The sequence below is a fragment of the Sceloporus undulatus genome, chromosome 8, assembly GCF_019175285.1.
Source record: "Sceloporus undulatus isolate JIND9_A2432 ecotype Alabama chromosome 8, SceUnd_v1.1, whole genome shotgun sequence".
NCBI classification, from domain to species: domain Eukaryota; kingdom Metazoa; phylum Chordata; class Lepidosauria; order Squamata; family Phrynosomatidae; genus Sceloporus; species Sceloporus undulatus.
Genome location: NC_056529.1, coordinates 18,431,781 through 18,449,696, shown reverse-complemented (window position 1 = coordinate 18,449,696; position 17,916 = coordinate 18,431,781). Strand labels below are relative to the sequence as shown.

Below are 17,916 nucleotides of genomic sequence, written 5' to 3'. Positions count from 1 at the left end.
CTTTGAATTCATTAGTTTTTTACCCATTCAGTAGACTCTATTTCTTACGGCTCTTGCGGCCAGAAGCAGTACCAAATCTTGCTCTCTAGAGTTGAATCCTGCTTAGTCTCTAACCAGAAGCATTGGGATTTGCCTCTATGATGGCTCATTATCCAACCTTTGATTCAATAGGTCTATCATAATTAGGACTAACCAAATGAATTCAGGTTTCTAGATCCTTGCTCTGGATAGTTGAGATATGCGATGTCAACATACATCCCTCTCACCTTGACAACAGAGAGCATCCCTTCGTTGTTCTTGGGATTTGTATGGATTTCAAAGCTCTGGCCAGGGTTGCCATTGATGATAGTGTAAACTGCTCTCCATGCTCCCGTTGCCGGGTCGTCCCGATCTTCAACGGTTAAATTCACAATCACGCCCGTGCTGCCTTCCTTCACCGTGGCTTGGAACTCAAAATTAATAAAGAAGGCAATAAAATGTTACAACCATCAAACAAACGACTGCCATCATCACAACAAATTTGTTTAAGGTGCTATTAATTATTCACTGTATCCAAAGGGAGGGAGAACTTACTCCCAGAGTGAAACCTAATTTCTAAAGGCCATAAATAATACATTGATGAAGCACAAAGTCTGCGGCACTGCATTACCATTTTCCAACCCCTGTTCTTAAAAGATCATCGGTAAAGGACAACGTGATTGAAGCAGGCTCTGAATGCACTTCAACAAGGAACAACAACAACAACATCGAAATAAATCTTTTGTTAACTTCCATTAATAGCAAAGGATGCAACACCAAACACATAAAGGTGCTTTGAAACACTATTAAGAAAATAAATGCATCCAGAATGTAGAATGCTTTTAAGAGCAGGGTTTTTGCAAAGCAATCTCCATTCATTCGAGTGAGATATTTTTCCCTTTAGTTGAACCATAAGAGGCCGTTGTCCTCTCTAATCCACAGAAATTGTAACATTATTTCTGAAGAAGGAACACAGGATCATCTCAAAGTTTATTCTGACAAATTCGCATCAAATTTTTCTTCAATTGCAAATATTTCATAGGATGGTGAAGATTGCTATGAAAAAAACTCATTTGTGTGTGTGTGTGTTTGTGTAAATCCTCCTCCTATGATTTTTGTGAGAATTCCTTTTGTTCAAAAAAACCAGTTAAAAAAATTCTTATAGTATCCTATAGAACTGGATAGGCTTTCTTAATAGGTCAAGACACCTTTTCTCATTGAGAAAGGAATTTTTTATGAGTGATTTTGATATCCTCATCTTCTGTACTCTCATACTTTTGAATTGTGGTCCCTTCCTATAATCTCATATGCTTATGGAGACTTTCACATTGCAGGAACATGCCTTTAGTGTGCCGGGTTTGTGGATCTATGTGCCTTCAAATCACCTTTTGACTTACGGCGACCCCATTAATTCCGTAGGGTTTTCTTAGGCAAAGAATACTCAGAGATGGTTTTGCCAGTTCCTTTCTCTAAAGTATAGGTGTACAGCACCTAGTATTTGTTAGTGGTCTCCCATCCAAGTTCTGTCCAGGGCTGAGCTTGATTAGCTTTTGAGATCAGATGGATCTGGTGCCTTTTGGCCACATAAATGCCTATGTGAGGATAAATTAGATCATCTAGGTGGAAGTCCTTTTGGTGACTTCCACATACATTAAGTTCCCTGTGGAAGTGGCTGGACATTTTTGTCTGATGCGCAGTGGCCTCATTCAGTGAAAAGCTAGAGACATGTGCATGCGCACTGTCCATTGTGTAAGAAGGCATACATGCCTTGTGGATTGGATGTCCATTGCCCATTGTGTGTTGGCACCCATGCACATTAGCTATGGATGGACATCCACATTGCACATGACCTTTTGGGTGTGCATTCAATTACACAGTTGGTGTCTTCATTCACTTGCGCACCACTGTCATTCAGTACAAGGACGGAGTAGCACAATCAATGCATAATTCTTCATGTGGAAATTGATCTACGAAGAACCTAAAGTTGAATCTCAGCTGTCATCTCTGGGCAATTGAAATGGTCCACCACAGATTCACAACACTCAAAAAATAGCACAAGTATGATATCCCCTTTGCAGAGTGTTACTTGCAAAAAGCCATTAGACCGGAACAAGTTGCCCTGATAGTCAAACCTCCAGTGCCTGTTAGGTATGATTAGATCATGCATTAATTGATTTTTGTTCATCTTTAATATCTACACATCCCTGAAGCACCAGAATCAATTGAGAACAAAATAGATGAGCCCAGATGTGTATTTAAGCTGTTGCTGTCAGGCTCCGTCTAAAAACCATCATTTAGAAATAGATCACCTTGGGCCAAATCCCCCGTTGGTTTAAACTGGGTCACTGGATTTATCATTGTTCACATGCCAAGTGGGATACTCTTTCTGGCAAGTTTAACCTTCTGCAAAGATTTATTCATCTCATTGCGAGCAACTGGCCAGAAGCGGAAACTTTAAGGATGAGTTTGCATTCTCAAATGTAGCTTAACATGGAATTACAAGTCAGGGATTTGCATTTTGAGAAGGCAGATGGGTTGAACTGTGCTGAGATAAGCAAATGATGTTCAAATGGACAGGTGGTTTATATCATCATCATCATCATCATTGTTTATATACTGTATCTGATCTTTTTCACGGAACTGGGAAACAAGATGACGTACAAGTTAAAACAAGTGCAACTCTTGTTTTAAGTTAACTTTTTTAATGGTTTTACATGTTTTAATCTATATTGTACCTTGTCTCAAGACTTGGGTAGAGGAGAAATAAAAATATCATTGTATTTGTTTCTCTTGCACACACAGGAAGCATGCCAGAATAGCCTAACTTATCACAAAGGCACAAACAGCCCATCCACTGCTATTCTTTTGACTAGTTTATGCAACAAGGTAAGCAGTTATCACATGTTGCAATAATTCACATTTCGTAGAATAAAAATCAATGAAAACACACAACATTTCTCTAAAACATCCCACCCTGCAAAAAGGTCTGTCATTTTGAAGCTACTCTAGTTAAAGATATATAGATATATGTGTGTGTGTGTGTGTGTGTGATTGTCCCATTTACTGCACAAGGACACACTGAGCTGGGATTTACATGGTTAGCTATCTCTGACAGGCAAGCCAAAAATGGCAGAAGGTAATCCATGCTAGTGAGACCAATTGGCCACATAAGAACACCCTAAGGCTACAAATCTGTTTGATTCCCCCCCCCCAATTCCATCCAGAGGAGGTACAAAATCACCCAAATGCTTCCCTTGTCACATTTAAGCTGTAATGTTGTTACTACTCTGCTCAGCTTAATGGCCAGAAAACGGCTGGTATCTTGTACATAAGTTCCCCTATGGAAGCAGCTGGACATATTTGTCCGATATGGACTGCCTGAGTTGTGCAAGTAGAGTTGTGCACGTGTTGTCCACATGCGTCCCAATGCACATTGGGATAACCATTCAGTTGTGCTTCTGGTTGCGATTGCAGGTGCACTTTCAGTTGTGCAATGAGATATAATGCAAAGGTTGCATAGCATCAGCACTACATAATTCTCCACATGAAGACTGACACTATGGAGCCTTAAGATCCAGCCTGGTGTAGTGGTTTGAGTGTCGGACTAAGTCTCTGTGAGGCTATAGATTTTGTGGGTTCTGAAGAGACTCTGAAGATGCCAGCCACAGATGCTGGCAAAACGTTAGGAAGAAACTCTTCTAGAACATGGCCACACAGCCCCAAAAACCCACCAAAAACTATGGATGCCGGCCATGAAAGCCTTCAACTTCATTCTATGAGACCATGGTTTGGATCTCTACCAAAACTCATGGAAATCCACTGGGTGACCATGAGAAAGTCACACATTCTTAGCCTCCGAGAAATGCAACGCTAGGACTCCTGTGATAGGTTCACCTTAGGTTGAACCAGAAATCAGAAGTGACTTGAAGACACACGACGACTTCCAATTTAGGATCTCAAGCAATGATGATAGTAGGGTACAGAAAGTATGCAAGTGAAATCACATCACACAGCTCCTGCTGAAGTCTGCAAGTATCGTCTCTTTCAGTTCCAGAGCCAAACTGTTTAAAAGGAACCTTTAAAACATTATTTCCAAGTGAACCTCCTTGCAGCAGTTGATGGTCACCTTAGAACACTCCACAGGGATGGGACATAATGCAAAAATATGGTGGAGAAATGGCTCCAGAGCTATTCAGAAAAAGAATGAAGCTTTGCCTCTGATGCTGATGCCAATGCAGCTTGAATTAAAGAGCCCCAGAGAGCAACAAATGCAATGCAAGAGAAAACACGATCTGGATTGATGAGCACCAAACCCAATGACTCATTAGGATTCCACATGCTGAGAGGACCAGTTGAGAATAACCAAATTAAAACTGCAAGTCACTTTGCATTAATCGGGGAATCATTTTTTTTTGGCTGAAGGTGTTTGGTGCGTCCTGTCACCGTGTTTGCTTTTCCCTCGCAGGGCTCACAAAAGATGAAAAATGACAAGAGAGACACGAATAAATTCAGCTCCAGAGCTCCAATAATGTCCATCCCTTCACACACACACACACACACACACACACACACACACACACACACAGAGCTACCCTTGCACTCATGTTGTACACAACAAAAAGGACATGTTTGTTTGAAGCTGGACCATAGGATTGCATTTTCAAGCTCTAGAAAGTATAGCCAAGAAAAGGCAAGCAATGTCAGTTTCAACATTATCAGTTGGTTTAGCTTGGTGGCTTTTCAGAGAAGGAAGGGTTTAAATTATTAAAGTATTTAGTTTAATTAATATATTGCCCGGTCAAATGCCTCTGGTCCTATGTTTGCAAGTGAAGTGGGAATTGTGCCATTGGCACAACAACTGGGACCAGTTGTGCCACATGCTATTAGTGACGCAACCAACAGAGAAGGAGTTAACAGATTTTCACCATTCTGTGGGTTCATCCTACTCTGTATTTTCTCTCTGCCTTCCCTTTTAGTTTTCTAACTTAATTTTAAACTTCACATTCCCAGTTTTGCATCTGTTATCTTTGCTCCCAACCAAGAAGATATTGCTGAAGTGTGCCTTGGTCAAATCACAGCATGGAGTAGAACAGTGATGCGCTCACATCAAAATTGATTTGTATGATATGATTCAATCAATGTACATGGATTCTGTCCCTATGCATGGGATTAAATCAACCATCAGAAAGAGACAGATATTACTCTTTTGATATGAACATGCAATCCTGCGATCACAGTTTTCACACCAGTGATGCACAGCTGAGCTTCTGGACCTTGGTGATTCCCAAGAGGGAGAGATCTTGGTTATGAAATTTGGTTGCTTTTCTTCAAACCCCACCTGCATTTACTTCTTGTCCTTGATTTATCAAGGTGGCAACATATTGGTCTGAAACCAATTGATTAATCCAAGCTAGAATGGCTGTTAATTGACATCAAATTGACTTTGACTTATGGCAACCCTATGAATGAGAGACCTCCAAGTCAATCTGCTCAGGTCTTGGAGACTCAAGGCTATGGCATCCTCATTTAACTTTATATACAGGCAATGCAATCTTAGGCTTTTCCTATTGCCTTCTACCTCCTCAGACATTGTTGTCCTTTTTAATGAGTCATATTGTCTCATGATGTATCCAAAGTAAAACAGTTTCAGTTCAGATATTTTGTCTTCTAGGAAGAGTTCAGGCTTGATCTGCTCTTGAACCAAAAAAGACTAATAAATTGGTCCAAGAACAAATCCAAGTTGGAAATCACTCTAGAAGCCAAGATGTATGAACTGAGACTGTTATACTTTGGATATATCATAAGGCATGACTCATTAGAAAATATAATAATGTTTAGTAAGGTAGCTTACAACATCATAAATACTGTTTGATTATTTTGTATTGTATTAACTTCTGTTCTTACCCGCCTTGATCCCCAAAAGGGAAGAGGTGGGATATAAATAAATTATTATTATTATTATCATCATCATCGTCATTATTATTATTAAAGTGTTTTCAGCTCAAAAGAGGAATGCACAACTCTAAACTCTGAAAAGGCAAACCAATTTCAGAGACACCACAACAAGCCAGTGTTTGTTCCAATTCTGACGTCATTTGCAAAGTGCCATTTTTTATTTCCCATAATGCCCCCAGAATAATGTTAAACTGAAGGCATTGTGGGTAGCTAAGATGCACGCTTGTCCTCAGCCACCATCTCTAGAAACAATACAAGATGATTTTGTCTAATTCATACCTTGTGGCATATCACTAGCAAATCCCTATTCTATGGAAACAAACAAACAAGAAAGATGGTTGTTTGAGGACACTGGATCCTTACTCCGATCCTTTAGATATAAAAGATTTCCTGAGTGCCTTTCTTGGAATGGATGCGGGAAGAAGAAGAAGCACAGAAAATGAAGGCTTTGTTTCCCCCCATTTTACATCACATGTCTTTATTCTGGGCTTCCAGATATAAGTACCCAAAGTGGTTCACTATTAATGGATCGTACATGTCTGCAGGATGAAAAACATGACCCCCCCCCACAGCATCCACTGTTACCATACACATACACCCACCTTCCTTTTTAAATGCTCACCACTATCTGTAACGCTCAGCGTTTTTTGCAAGACACAGTGTTCCTTTAATCTTTTGAGCTCTTGCAAAGTTGACATACTTGGCTGAGCTATTGATGCTTACATGCTTACATAAATAAGGGCACAGAGAAACATCTTGCTTTTTCCATTAGGAAGGATTTTAAGGTGAGTCACGGTAGGCAATCGGCTTCATTCTCCACCACCTGCTCTGATCCCCAGCATCTTTGGAGTTGCTTTGGTCAAGGCAGTGCTGCACAGCCAATCTCAAAACCCAGTGGGCCTCAGAGACTCAGGCAACTGACTACTACGCATGGTGCCACAGGTGAAAGTTGTATATAGCACAGTCTCAAACTCTTCTGTGGAATTACGGTTGCATGTACACTGCAAATAATGCAGTTTTGCATCACTTTAACTCCCATGGCTGCATCCTAAAGCATATTGGGATTTGTAGTTTGGGGAAGTGCCAGCATTCTTTGACAGAGAAGGCTAAAGACCATGCAAAACTACAGATCCCAGGATTTCTATAGGGTGCAGCTATAGCGCTTAAAATGGTGTCAAACTGCATCATTTCTACAGTATAGATGTTCCCTAAGTTGGCAGCTGCAGATGGGGAAAAGATCAACTTCCTCTCCCTTTGCCACATCACTTGTGGTCAGCATTTTGGCTGCTTTTTGACATTCGTTTTGCAGGCATGACCTGTGTCCCATCATAATATCTATGAGAACAGCAGAAGCAGGTTGCTTCCAGGAGAGTTTACTGTCTGGTCCATTCTCACCAATTTCTTCCCAATCTTGAACCGCCAAGCTAAACTGAAACGGTCTAGGAACAGGGCCAAGGAATTACACATCAACCCTTTCTGTACCACTGAACAGCTGTTAGCATTTGCGGGTGATGCTGCCAAGGATTTTAGAGCCCATTGGCCTGGTGATAGGGGCCACACTCACTACAAGTATATGTCTGAGAGACTCTGTTTGTTTTATTGCTGAAAGGAGTCCTTTCTAGGACATATTGCTAAAGGGAGGTGGGAACCACTTTGTCATTCGATATATAGGGTTTTCTTTTCCTTCTCTTTCTCTTTGTAAATGTTTCCCATGCAATGTGGAAAAAATACCTCTTCCCCTCCTCCGCTGCCCGCCCAAGTCCTTGAGCTCCTGAGCAAAAGTATCACAAGTAATTAAGCAGAATCCCCCAGCTGAATATTAAATTAGAAATTAAGCTAAAATGCTCATCCACCGCAGCTCAGGAATTTTGAGCAGATTGCTTAAATTTGACAGTGGCGGTTGTGGCAGCGGCAGCGGCAGAATACATTTCTCGAAGTGCATCGCTGGCTAAATTGATTGAATTAAACATGCTTCGCGATGCTAGCTAACCTTTGACCCCTTCAGTTACTCAGAATAATCAAGAGGCTAATTATCCTGGCATGAGCTGCACTTTGACGGATCAGGAACACAGCTGGGTTCAGAGAACCGACGCTGGCATTAATCAAGATGTCGGGACTCAGGAGCCCAAAGTCTTTCAAGACCATCACAGTGCTCTTTTATTTCTCTCATGTTCCAACCACCATCTGAGAGCCAGTGTGGCGTAGTGGTTTGAGTGTTGGGTTATGACTCTGGAGACCAGGGTTCGATTCAGTGCTTGAGCATGAAACCCATTGGGTGACCTTGGGCAAGTCATATGCTCTCAACCTCAAACCTCCTCTGAACAAACCTTGCCATGAAAACCCCATGATAGGGTCTCCTTAGGGTTGCTACAAGTCAGAAATGACTTGAAGGCACACGCCACACCTACACACAAACTCCACCACCACCACCATCCAGAAATCCATGAGCAATGGCATTTACATTTCTATACTTAATAGTGAACTCAGCACTCTCTAAGAGGTTTACAGTCTGTAAGCCAATTGCCCCCAACAAGCTGGGTACACATTTTACTGATTTATGAAAGGGTCATGCCTGCTCACTTTGACTTTCTTTCTTTGGTTCTGCACTATGTAAACCTTGGGAATCTATCTTCTAGTGTCCAAGTCCTGGGAAAGGGGAGTACATCCCAGCCCAGAGAATCCATTAGTCAACCATGGGGATCCAGAATGTCAGTCCTGAGTTAGTCTAGGTAAAATGAGTTGTTTAGGGGAACACTAGTACCACTTGCTGTGAAGGGCAGTTGGAAACCATCAGCTAAAGAACGGTGATGCTTTCTCTGCTCTAGACCACCTGCAGCATCATTTGCCACCAATATATCTAATCATAGGGATGTGGGCCATATTTCAGTATTAAATAAACATGGGTGCCTTGTTAGTGTGCCATGATTGGTCCAGCTTACACTATCACAAGTATTTTTTATTGTTGCTATTGTTGGAATTCTTGACCAACAGCACAATGCCCCAAATTCCCCCAACCCCAACTTTTAAATGATGTGTCCAAACACAGACATTTCAGTGCTGTTGCACAATGGAGGGAATCAGCAGAGCTACAGCCAACTATTTTCCAGCTTCTTGTGTTGCAGCAACGGGGTCATTTGAAGGTACCTTTGGAGGCCCTTAGGGATGTGCAGCAGTACATCCAGCTATAGCAAAATAGCTCGGGGTTTCTTTGCTGATTCTTCCTATTCTTCAGTGACATGGAAAGGGCTGTATTCAGAGTGATACATTGCTTAAAGGGTAGGTTTTGGGGGTAGCATGGGAGGCATAGCTGTGGGGCCATAACTACATGCCAGACATCTGTCCCTTGATGTAGGATTCTGGTCAAAGTCTTGGGAAAGCCTGAAATGATCACTGCTTCCAGTTCAGAATGGTATGCCAACTAACTATTGCTTTCTTTCTTCTAAATAGCATTCAAAGGCATAGCACGTTAGTCTGTTTCAGTACAGAAGGAGATAAAGGAATCATGTAGTACCTTTGAGATTAACTGAGAAAAAGAAATTTCTAGCCTGAGCTTTCATGGACACCAGTTCACAAAAGCTTGCATCTGACGAAGTTTGCATCTGATGAAAGTATACAGCATTCCTTTATATCCTTTTCTTCTAAACAGTTTGAACAGGATCTTGGGAGTCAAAAGATCCCCTTGATGTTGTCTCTGCATGGCCTGTTCCCCTTGTGCAGATGGAGGATGGAAAGAAACACAGAACATGACTGTTCTGTATTCATCATGACTTCTAACCCAACATCCACATCACAATCTCTCAATAGCTCTTGAAAAATCTAACAAATTGGCCAAGTTTTTTGAAAATATTAAGTTTACTTGTGTGTGTGTTTTAAATTGCATCCCAACCTCCCATCCAGTAACTGGCCCTTCAAGAAGGTTAATAACTAGTTAATGCAGCCAAGACATAATATCTTTTACCAATAACAACAATGAGAAAAACAACTTGTTAAAGACACACTATAACCACCAATGTTCTTATAAAAGGAAAGAAGATGAATGTCTTTCTTTAAGAAATGCTCTTTGCCAGGCTGGGTGAAGAGAGGAGACTGCCATTTTTTTTAATGGTGCAAAAGAATGAATTTCATCTCTCAGGAGTCTCCAGGAACAGCAATTCACCTTTTAAAAAAGCTGGAGTAGAATAATAGAATCATAGAATCATAGAGTTGGACGAGACCCCAAGGGCCATCTAGTCCAACCCCCTTCTGCCATGCAGGAACTCTCAGTCAAAGCATCCCTGACAGATGGCCATCCAGCCTCTGCTTAAAGACCTCCAAAGAAGGAGACACCACTACAGTTCAAGGGAGTTTGTTCCACTGTCAAACAGCCCTTACTGTCAGGAAGTTCCTTCTAATGTTGAGGTGGAATCTCTTTTCCTGTAGCTTGCATCCATTGCTCCAGGTCCTTATCTCTGGAGCAGCAGAAAACAAGCTTGCTCCCTCCTCAAAATGACATCCCTTCAAGTATTTAAACAGGGCTATCATATCACCTCTTAACCTTCTCTTCTCCAGGCTAAACATCCCCAGCTCCCTGAATCGTTCCTCATTGGGCTTCATGGTTTCCAGACCCTTCACCATTTTAGTCGCCCTCCTTTGGACATGCTCTAGTTTCTTCACATCCTTTTTGAATTGTGGTGCCCAGAAGTGGACGCAATATTCCAGGTGGGGCCTGACTAGAGCAGAATATAGTGGCACTATTACTTCCCTTGATCTAGACACTGTACTTCTATTGATGCAGCCACGCACTGTCAGCCCATGATAGGGTCACAACAACAACAAGAAGTACCCACTTGCACAATGAATACCCCCCCCCCTTTAAAAAACACAAGTGGACTTCTGATCATGTCTGAGTTTTGAATTTTTTTTATTATTTTTTTGGCATTTTAGCCGTCTCTGTGGCCCATGGAGGTTCTCACATGAACAGAAAATTGACACAGTAGTTGCTCCTCTTAAGAAAACAATGGTCTAATTTAAACCATTTTGGTTTGCTGTTTGTTTTTTCCCAAGACAAATTCATCTCTCAAGTCAAGAAGTCCCATAGAATTCTGAACCTTAGAAAGCATAAAGGAGCTCTTAGCAGCCTTTGGATTAAATTCCCTGGATAGAGTAGAAGTAGTGGAAATTAGTAGGTAAAAGAAGGTACAGTAAATAGAAAGTGTACGAGAAAGTAAAGGAAATATGGAAGAAACAAAGGTAGAAAAATAGAAAGGCAAGAAGAGAGTTAAGGAGTAAGATAAAGCAAGTTTGAAGGAGAAAGAGCAAGGTTTGAAGAATATAATGAAGGTCAAAGAAGAATGTTATAGTAAATTAGAAACAAGAAATCTAAAAGAAAGATACCGGGAATAATCCAAAGGTTGAATCCATTAAATAGTTTTTAGTTAACAGTTATTGCATTTTTAGATACTGAAGGTAGATTAGGTAAATAAAATAGAATGGATTTTAAAGAGCATAAATAATGTCCCCCCACTTTTTTTCCTGGTTTATTTTTGATATGTTAAATGCCATGGTTTATATTAACTTGGTTGTTGATGTCACTGTTGTTATTAAAATTTACTTAATAAAATATTTAAATATAAAAAAGGAAAGCATAAAGGAGCTCTCAAAGCTGCAGGATTCTATTTCTAAAATAGATCTGGTCTGTTGTAGAGCTCCTTTGGTGTTTGGAGTTAGACTTGGGAGTATGAGGCCAATGTTAGGAACAGAGTTCAGGACATTGGACAGCTCCTTTAACATACAGGTGAAAAAGCAGGATTGATTGCTCAGTCAAATGTCCCTGATCCATACACATTTCTTAGGTAAAATGGATGCTGTAATATGTTCCGCCCCAGTTTTACTAACATTTTGTTCCCCCCTTTTCTCTCTTCCTTCACAAAAGCGGTGAGAATGGAGCTCCTTTTTGTGTGTGTATGAGATACCACTTCCGACAACGGCAATAATTTGCAATTATCTCTTGGTGCAGGCACACTCAAAGGCTAGGCTATAGTCAGCAGATATTAATCCAGGCAGCTGTAATTCTGCACACTTTCATTTCTTCCCTCTCCCAAAGCATTGCTGGAAGCATTTATCAGGATAAGGCGATATGGGAGGGATGATGCTGGTGAGGGCTGGCAAAGTTCATGGAAAACCCCCAACAATTTTGTTGTGAGAGCAAACAGTTTTTGGCAAACATGGACTCCATCCAAAGGAAGGAGTGCATAGGAACATCCCTTCACATTGCAGTGAAGAAGGACAAAGCTGTGCATAGGAACAGCTAAGAACACAATAGGGATGGAAAGAATATTTGAAAATCTGTTTTTCATGTTTTTTGTATGCCGAGAAATCTCGACAAGAAGTATCCTGGACAGATCTGAACCTCCGCCGTTCGGGACTTATTCTGTGCAAAATTCCACGGAGTTGTTTTGCTCAGGAAGCAGCATCATTTGTGCAGAAAATGATATTTCTATGCAGATACAGTGAGCTTGCACCATATGCAGGCTTCAATTACGCGGCTTTCAGCATATGCTGAAGCCGCGGGAGAATAATATCAATGGCGCGCATGCCCATGGCGTGCGTACTGCCTGGCGCTGTGAGCACGTGCCAATTATTTTCAATGGGGCGCAAGCATAAACAGTTTTCCCCTTACACGGGGTGTGTGTGTGTGTGTGTGTGTCCAGAATGGATCCTCCACATAAGGGAAGGGAGGATTGTATATTATTACCTGCAAACAAAAGGTTATACTTGGAGACTTATTCTCTGCCAAAATTCATCACATGGCTGATTCTCATAGAATACAGCATTTTCTGCTCAGGAAACAATATTTTCCCTATAGAAAACAATATATTTATGCAGGAATGTTTTCTGTACAAACAAGGCTGTTTCCTGCACAGAATATCTTTTCTTTTTCCTGTTCAAAACAATCATGTGCGAATTTTTCACAGAATAAACCCCAAATTGCGAATAATCTTCAAAAACGGTGTGCTTTTTTGAACACTTTCTCAAAGCAAGAAGAAAAGTGCTAAAGTTTTGTGTTGTTTCCTTTGAGAAGAAACTTAGTGAAACATGCCTGGAACAGAGACAGCTACTGGCATCCATGTCTTTTAAAGTTCAGATCAAAATATGGACTCAATTTAGCTCAATGGCTCCTTTATAGTTCAAAATCTAGGCTAGCTCCTTTAAGGTTGAGCCTAACTCCTTGAACATATTTACCAGCTCACTGATATGGAAGCCACCAGCAACCTCTGTATTCACACTTACCTGGCTATAAACACTTTTGACTGATGAGGTTACCTCTGAGTAAGCATAGTTACTCAATGAAACTAAGCACCGCTATAGAATTCAGAGCCATAATTGTGCTAAACTGGAATATTACAGTGTGCCCTTCCTTTACGCGGGGATCTGTTCTGGACCCCCCTGCATAAGGGAAAAAAACACATATACTTGAGCCCCATTGGAAGTAATGGGGCTCGTTCCCATGGCATGCCATGGGATGCACACCACAGGTGCATGCCCCATTACTTCTTCCAGGGCGCACCAGGGGTTTTTCTGGTGCAGCTTCCAGCATATGTGTATAATGCGTATGCGTATAATGTGGGTGCACTCAAGTAGGCAAAGGGATCTCGTAGCACCTTTGAGACTAAGTGTTTGAAAGCTTTCAGTGGCTTAGGTCTTCTTCTCCAGATGCATGGGGTGAAGTGGTACCCAGGAAGGATCTTTATAATCCGACAGTACGAACAGCTGTGTTGTGGTTGTTCTTGTTTTTGTAGTGTGCCTTCAAGTCACTTCTGACTTATACCAACCCTAAGGCAAACCTATAATGGGTTTTTTTTTTTGGCAAGTTTCTTCAGAGCGGGTTTGCCATTGCCATCTTCTGAGGCTGAAAGAATGTTCCTATGGCTAAGCCAGAATTCAAACCCTGGCCTCCAGAGTCATAGTCCAATGTTCAAACCACTGTATCACATTGGCTCCATATGAATAACCATAGAAATGCAAAACCTGTGGTTATGATGGTGAGGTGACATGTACAATGGCTCCCTTGCACACTACACATATTATAACACTGATCAACACCCCACACTCACAAGGCTGCCCTTAGTTTATCATATCTTCTTTTTCGTCCCCAGACTAGGCACACGCCACACTCCAAAACTCCCTCCATCATTCTTATAGTCCCTCAAAAACCATAGTTAAAACAAGTGCTACAAGATCCCTTTGCATACTGAGCATTGCTGTTGTGCTACCAATTTCAAGTGATTTTTTAAAATTACACACACACACACATACACAATTTGCAGATTCTGTTTGAGAGCTATTCCATCTCATTGCACAAATTTGTGCAACTCGAGCCTTTGTAGACACTTGAAACAACAAAGAACGATCAAAAAGAAGATATCACTGTCTCATAATCTCAGTCTTTCTCTCAACAGAGGAACAATGATGTCTGCTTAGCAGGCAGATGTGATGGGACAAGATTGATTGATTCCATACATTTTCATATTATGAGCTGCTTTACAGGTGATAATGATGCCATTATAGAATCATATTTTTTTCCCAGCAACAAGCAAACAAACCACTGTGCTCTTCAAAAGATGGTGCTGCACATCATTTTCCCCCGCTTTATTAAAATGAATGAACAGCTGTACCATTTCCCCGCCTGTTGGAAGCATAATTTAAATTGATAAGCTATTTCTCATATGTCTAAAAATCTGTGTTCAGATCCCACTTTCTTTCTGCCTTCTCTGCGGGGGAGAAGAATTAAAGGAAACCGATCCTAACTCTTTACCACTCGAGGGATATCAGTAAGAAGGTTACAGCATTTTGCTCATTTTGAATTAATAACCTTGGCAGAATGTGAATCCCATCAGCTTGAGGCTCTTCTGCACAAGTAAAACCCCCAAACCTCCCATGACCCAGCTGGCAAACTCTCTTGCCATCTGAAGAGTGAAAGGCTGAATTGCAGAGAGACAGTGAGCCATCCTTTCTGGAGGAATTATGTGACCTACAATTGAACAGCCATCATTTACTTGACATTGGAAGGAACTCTGCAATTTACAGCAAGGTTTGGTATATATTTAAGCCCCTTTGCTTGAAGCAAAATCAGAACAGGGAAAGGACGACGGTTAGAGAAACAGATGTGCATAAGACCTCAACATCCATTGTTTATTCATAGGAGAAACAATTGTCCTTTCATTGATGAAATACCTTTTATTTATGAAACAACAGCCCGCCATAGCACTTAATGTATATCTCTGAAGTGCTGCTGGCAGCGCATGAATTGCAAAGAATATGAATCAAAAACAAGATTTAAAATGCTTTTGAAGAATCAGATTTGCCACAGGGAAAAGGCAAAGTTAAGATTCTGACTCATATATCTTCATCCAGATCTCTTTGGGGTGAGATTTGTTGTCTTTTGGGTAGGAGGAGGGGGGCGCGCAACTTGCTGTTTCACACATTTCTGTTATGCCACAATATGCCCAAGTGAGTTTTAGCAATATTCCCCATCATAAATGTTAGCTTTGCAAGAGAGTTCCTAGAGCAGACTTAAAGGTACTGTCAAACTTCTCAGCCTTGGGATATAATGTTTCTCTTTCTACTTCACTTTCTATAATATTGGAAATGCGCAGCATGAACAACACAATGTTCCCAACAAGAATTCCCTATAGATGCTCTGGTAGTTTGAAACCGATCCGACTATTTTCTGAAGCATTCCGCAAAACTGGTCTTCTAATGCCAACCCAACAAAGTAACTGAGATGATAGCTTTCCTAAATGTTACATGGCACTGTCTTGTACAATGCCATCTAGTCCAGTTTCCATTGTAGCCAGGGCTTTTAGCTATCTAACAGGATTCCAGCCAAAAGCTGAAATAATTTTTCCCATCTAAACTGTAGGAGGAACTTCCTGATTGTAACAGCTGTTCAATGGTAGAAAACACTGACTTGGAAGGTGATGAGCTTTCCTTCTTTGGAGATGTTTAAACAGAGATTATATGGCCATCTTTGGGAGTCCTGTTATTGTGTATTCATGCATGGCAGGGGGTTGGATTAGATGGCTTTTGTGGCCCCATCCAAGTGGTCCTTTCTAAGATTCTATGATATGCAAGTATATTGCCTCAGCTTTTAAGGACTAACTACCTATATCAAATATCAAATGTCAACCGGTCCTGGATTGAGTCACACTTCCCCTAAAGGACTGTGTTTGCAGCTTGGGGAGTGCTCCTGGATTTGTCCCTTCAGATGTCAACTCAAATAGATGCGACGGCCAGGAGTGCTTGCTATCAGCGTTGGCTGATATGCCAGCTGCACCTTTTCCTGGAGCCAGGGGACTTGAAAACTGTGGTACATACGCTGGTAACCTCACAATTTGACTTCTGTAATGCACTCTGCATGGGGTACCCTTGTGCCTAGTTTGGAAACTTCAGTTAGTTCAAAATATGGCAGCTAGATTGGTCATCCAGAAATCTGGAGGTGACCATATAACACCAATTCTAAAATCTCTCCACTGGCTGCCTATTGGTTTCTGAGCACAGTTCAAGGTGTTGGTAATGACCTTTAAAGCCCTACATGGCTTGGGTCCAGTCTACTTGAGGGAACAACTTCTTCCATATAATCTGCCTTGCATGCTTAGGTCCTCAGGGAAATACTTACTACAGCCAATAAAGACCAAGCTGGCTGCGGTCACCCAGAGGACCTTCTCATCTGCCGCTCCTAAATTACCGTTTTAAAATGTTATTGTTTTAATTTGTATTTATTAGCTTTTATTCTATTATAGTTATATGTGCTGTTTGATGAAGGAGGGATAATGGGATTATTTTATTATCTTATACCTTGGTTTATGTAAGCTGCCTCGATCATTTTGGAGAGGTGGGATTATTATTATTATTATTATTATTATTATTATTATTATTATTATTATTATATCAGGTGGGGGGACTGTTGACTAAGAATGCAGCCATGTTGACCTTGATGAAAAATGAAAAGGAGGAGGCTGTATTAGTTCTACCACATCAAGTAAGATATCATAGAACATATTAAAAGGTAGAAAGGACCAGTTCAACACTATTTTCCATGCCGCCCCTGAAGCCTAGGAGAAGTGGCATGAAAATCTAGTCTTTTGTATCATGCATTCTGACTAAATGTTTATTTTTCAGTCAAAAAGCACAGGGTGGAGAGATTCTCTTTTTCCTCCTTCTCTCCCAGTTCAGCTGCCTGTCAAGATGCTTGCAATGGTTGGAAATCGGCAGTTATTTTGGGGTCACCCTTCTGCTTCTCCTGGCAGACAGAGCTGCTCCAAAACACTTGAACCAGGAGCGTTCAAATAAAGAGCACTCTGATTATGAAAGATTGAAATGACGCACACAGAAGGTCCTGTCATTACATTGGGCAAAGACCCTTGACTGATTTTGTATGTTTGATTTGTGTGTTTTCAGCGCTGGATGTGGCATTTCTGGCCAGGGACATAAGACGGTTATTATTAACACAAGCTAGATGGATTCACTTGAAAGAAGCACATTGCAATCTCCTCTACACAGCTCTGCTAATACAATAAATGTCTATCCTGCAATTAGCCTCTTGGTTACTGCCTGAGACGGAGGAAGAAAATCATACACACACACACTCAACATTTATCGAGAAAAACATATTCAAATATACACTTCTTGACCAACTCCTTTCCTGAAAGAAACCTCAGTACCTCACAAAGTTAGCCAGAGAAAAGAAATTTAGCAGATGCACTGAAAATAAGATTTCCATGCCTAAATATTATTTTCTTTGCAGAAAAATCTTTCTGTGCAGAAAATGCTGCCATTGGGGACCATTGCATGCAAAATTCACAGGTCACTGATTTGCCCTGAAAACAGCTTTTTCTCCACAGAAATAATAATAATAATAATAATAATAATAATAATAATAATAATAATAATAATAATAATAAT

General features: G+C 40.9%; 1 protein-coding gene and 1 long non-coding RNA gene across 2 annotated transcripts in view; one reads left to right on the top strand and one right to left on the bottom strand.

Annotated features, from left to right (window-relative positions):
* The window catches only part of LOC121914676, a 9,899-nt gene extending 4,239 nt beyond the window's left edge, over nucleotides 1–5,660 (top strand). The window contains exons 2-3 of the long non-coding RNA XR_006100558.1: nucleotides 2,821–2,904; nucleotides 5,029–5,660. This is a non-coding gene — a long non-coding RNA (uncharacterized LOC121914676). The remainder of the gene's footprint in view (nucleotides 1–2,820; nucleotides 2,905–5,028) is intronic.
* The window catches only part of CDH13 (cadherin 13), a 651,716-nt gene that overhangs the window by 62,165 nt on the left and 571,635 nt on the right, over nucleotides 1–17,916 (bottom strand). Inside the window, exon 9 of the mRNA XM_042438290.1 lies at nucleotides 267–449. Within this exon, the coding sequence (XP_042294224.1) occupies nucleotides 267–449 (183 nt within the window). The remainder of the gene's footprint in view (nucleotides 1–266; nucleotides 450–17,916) is intronic.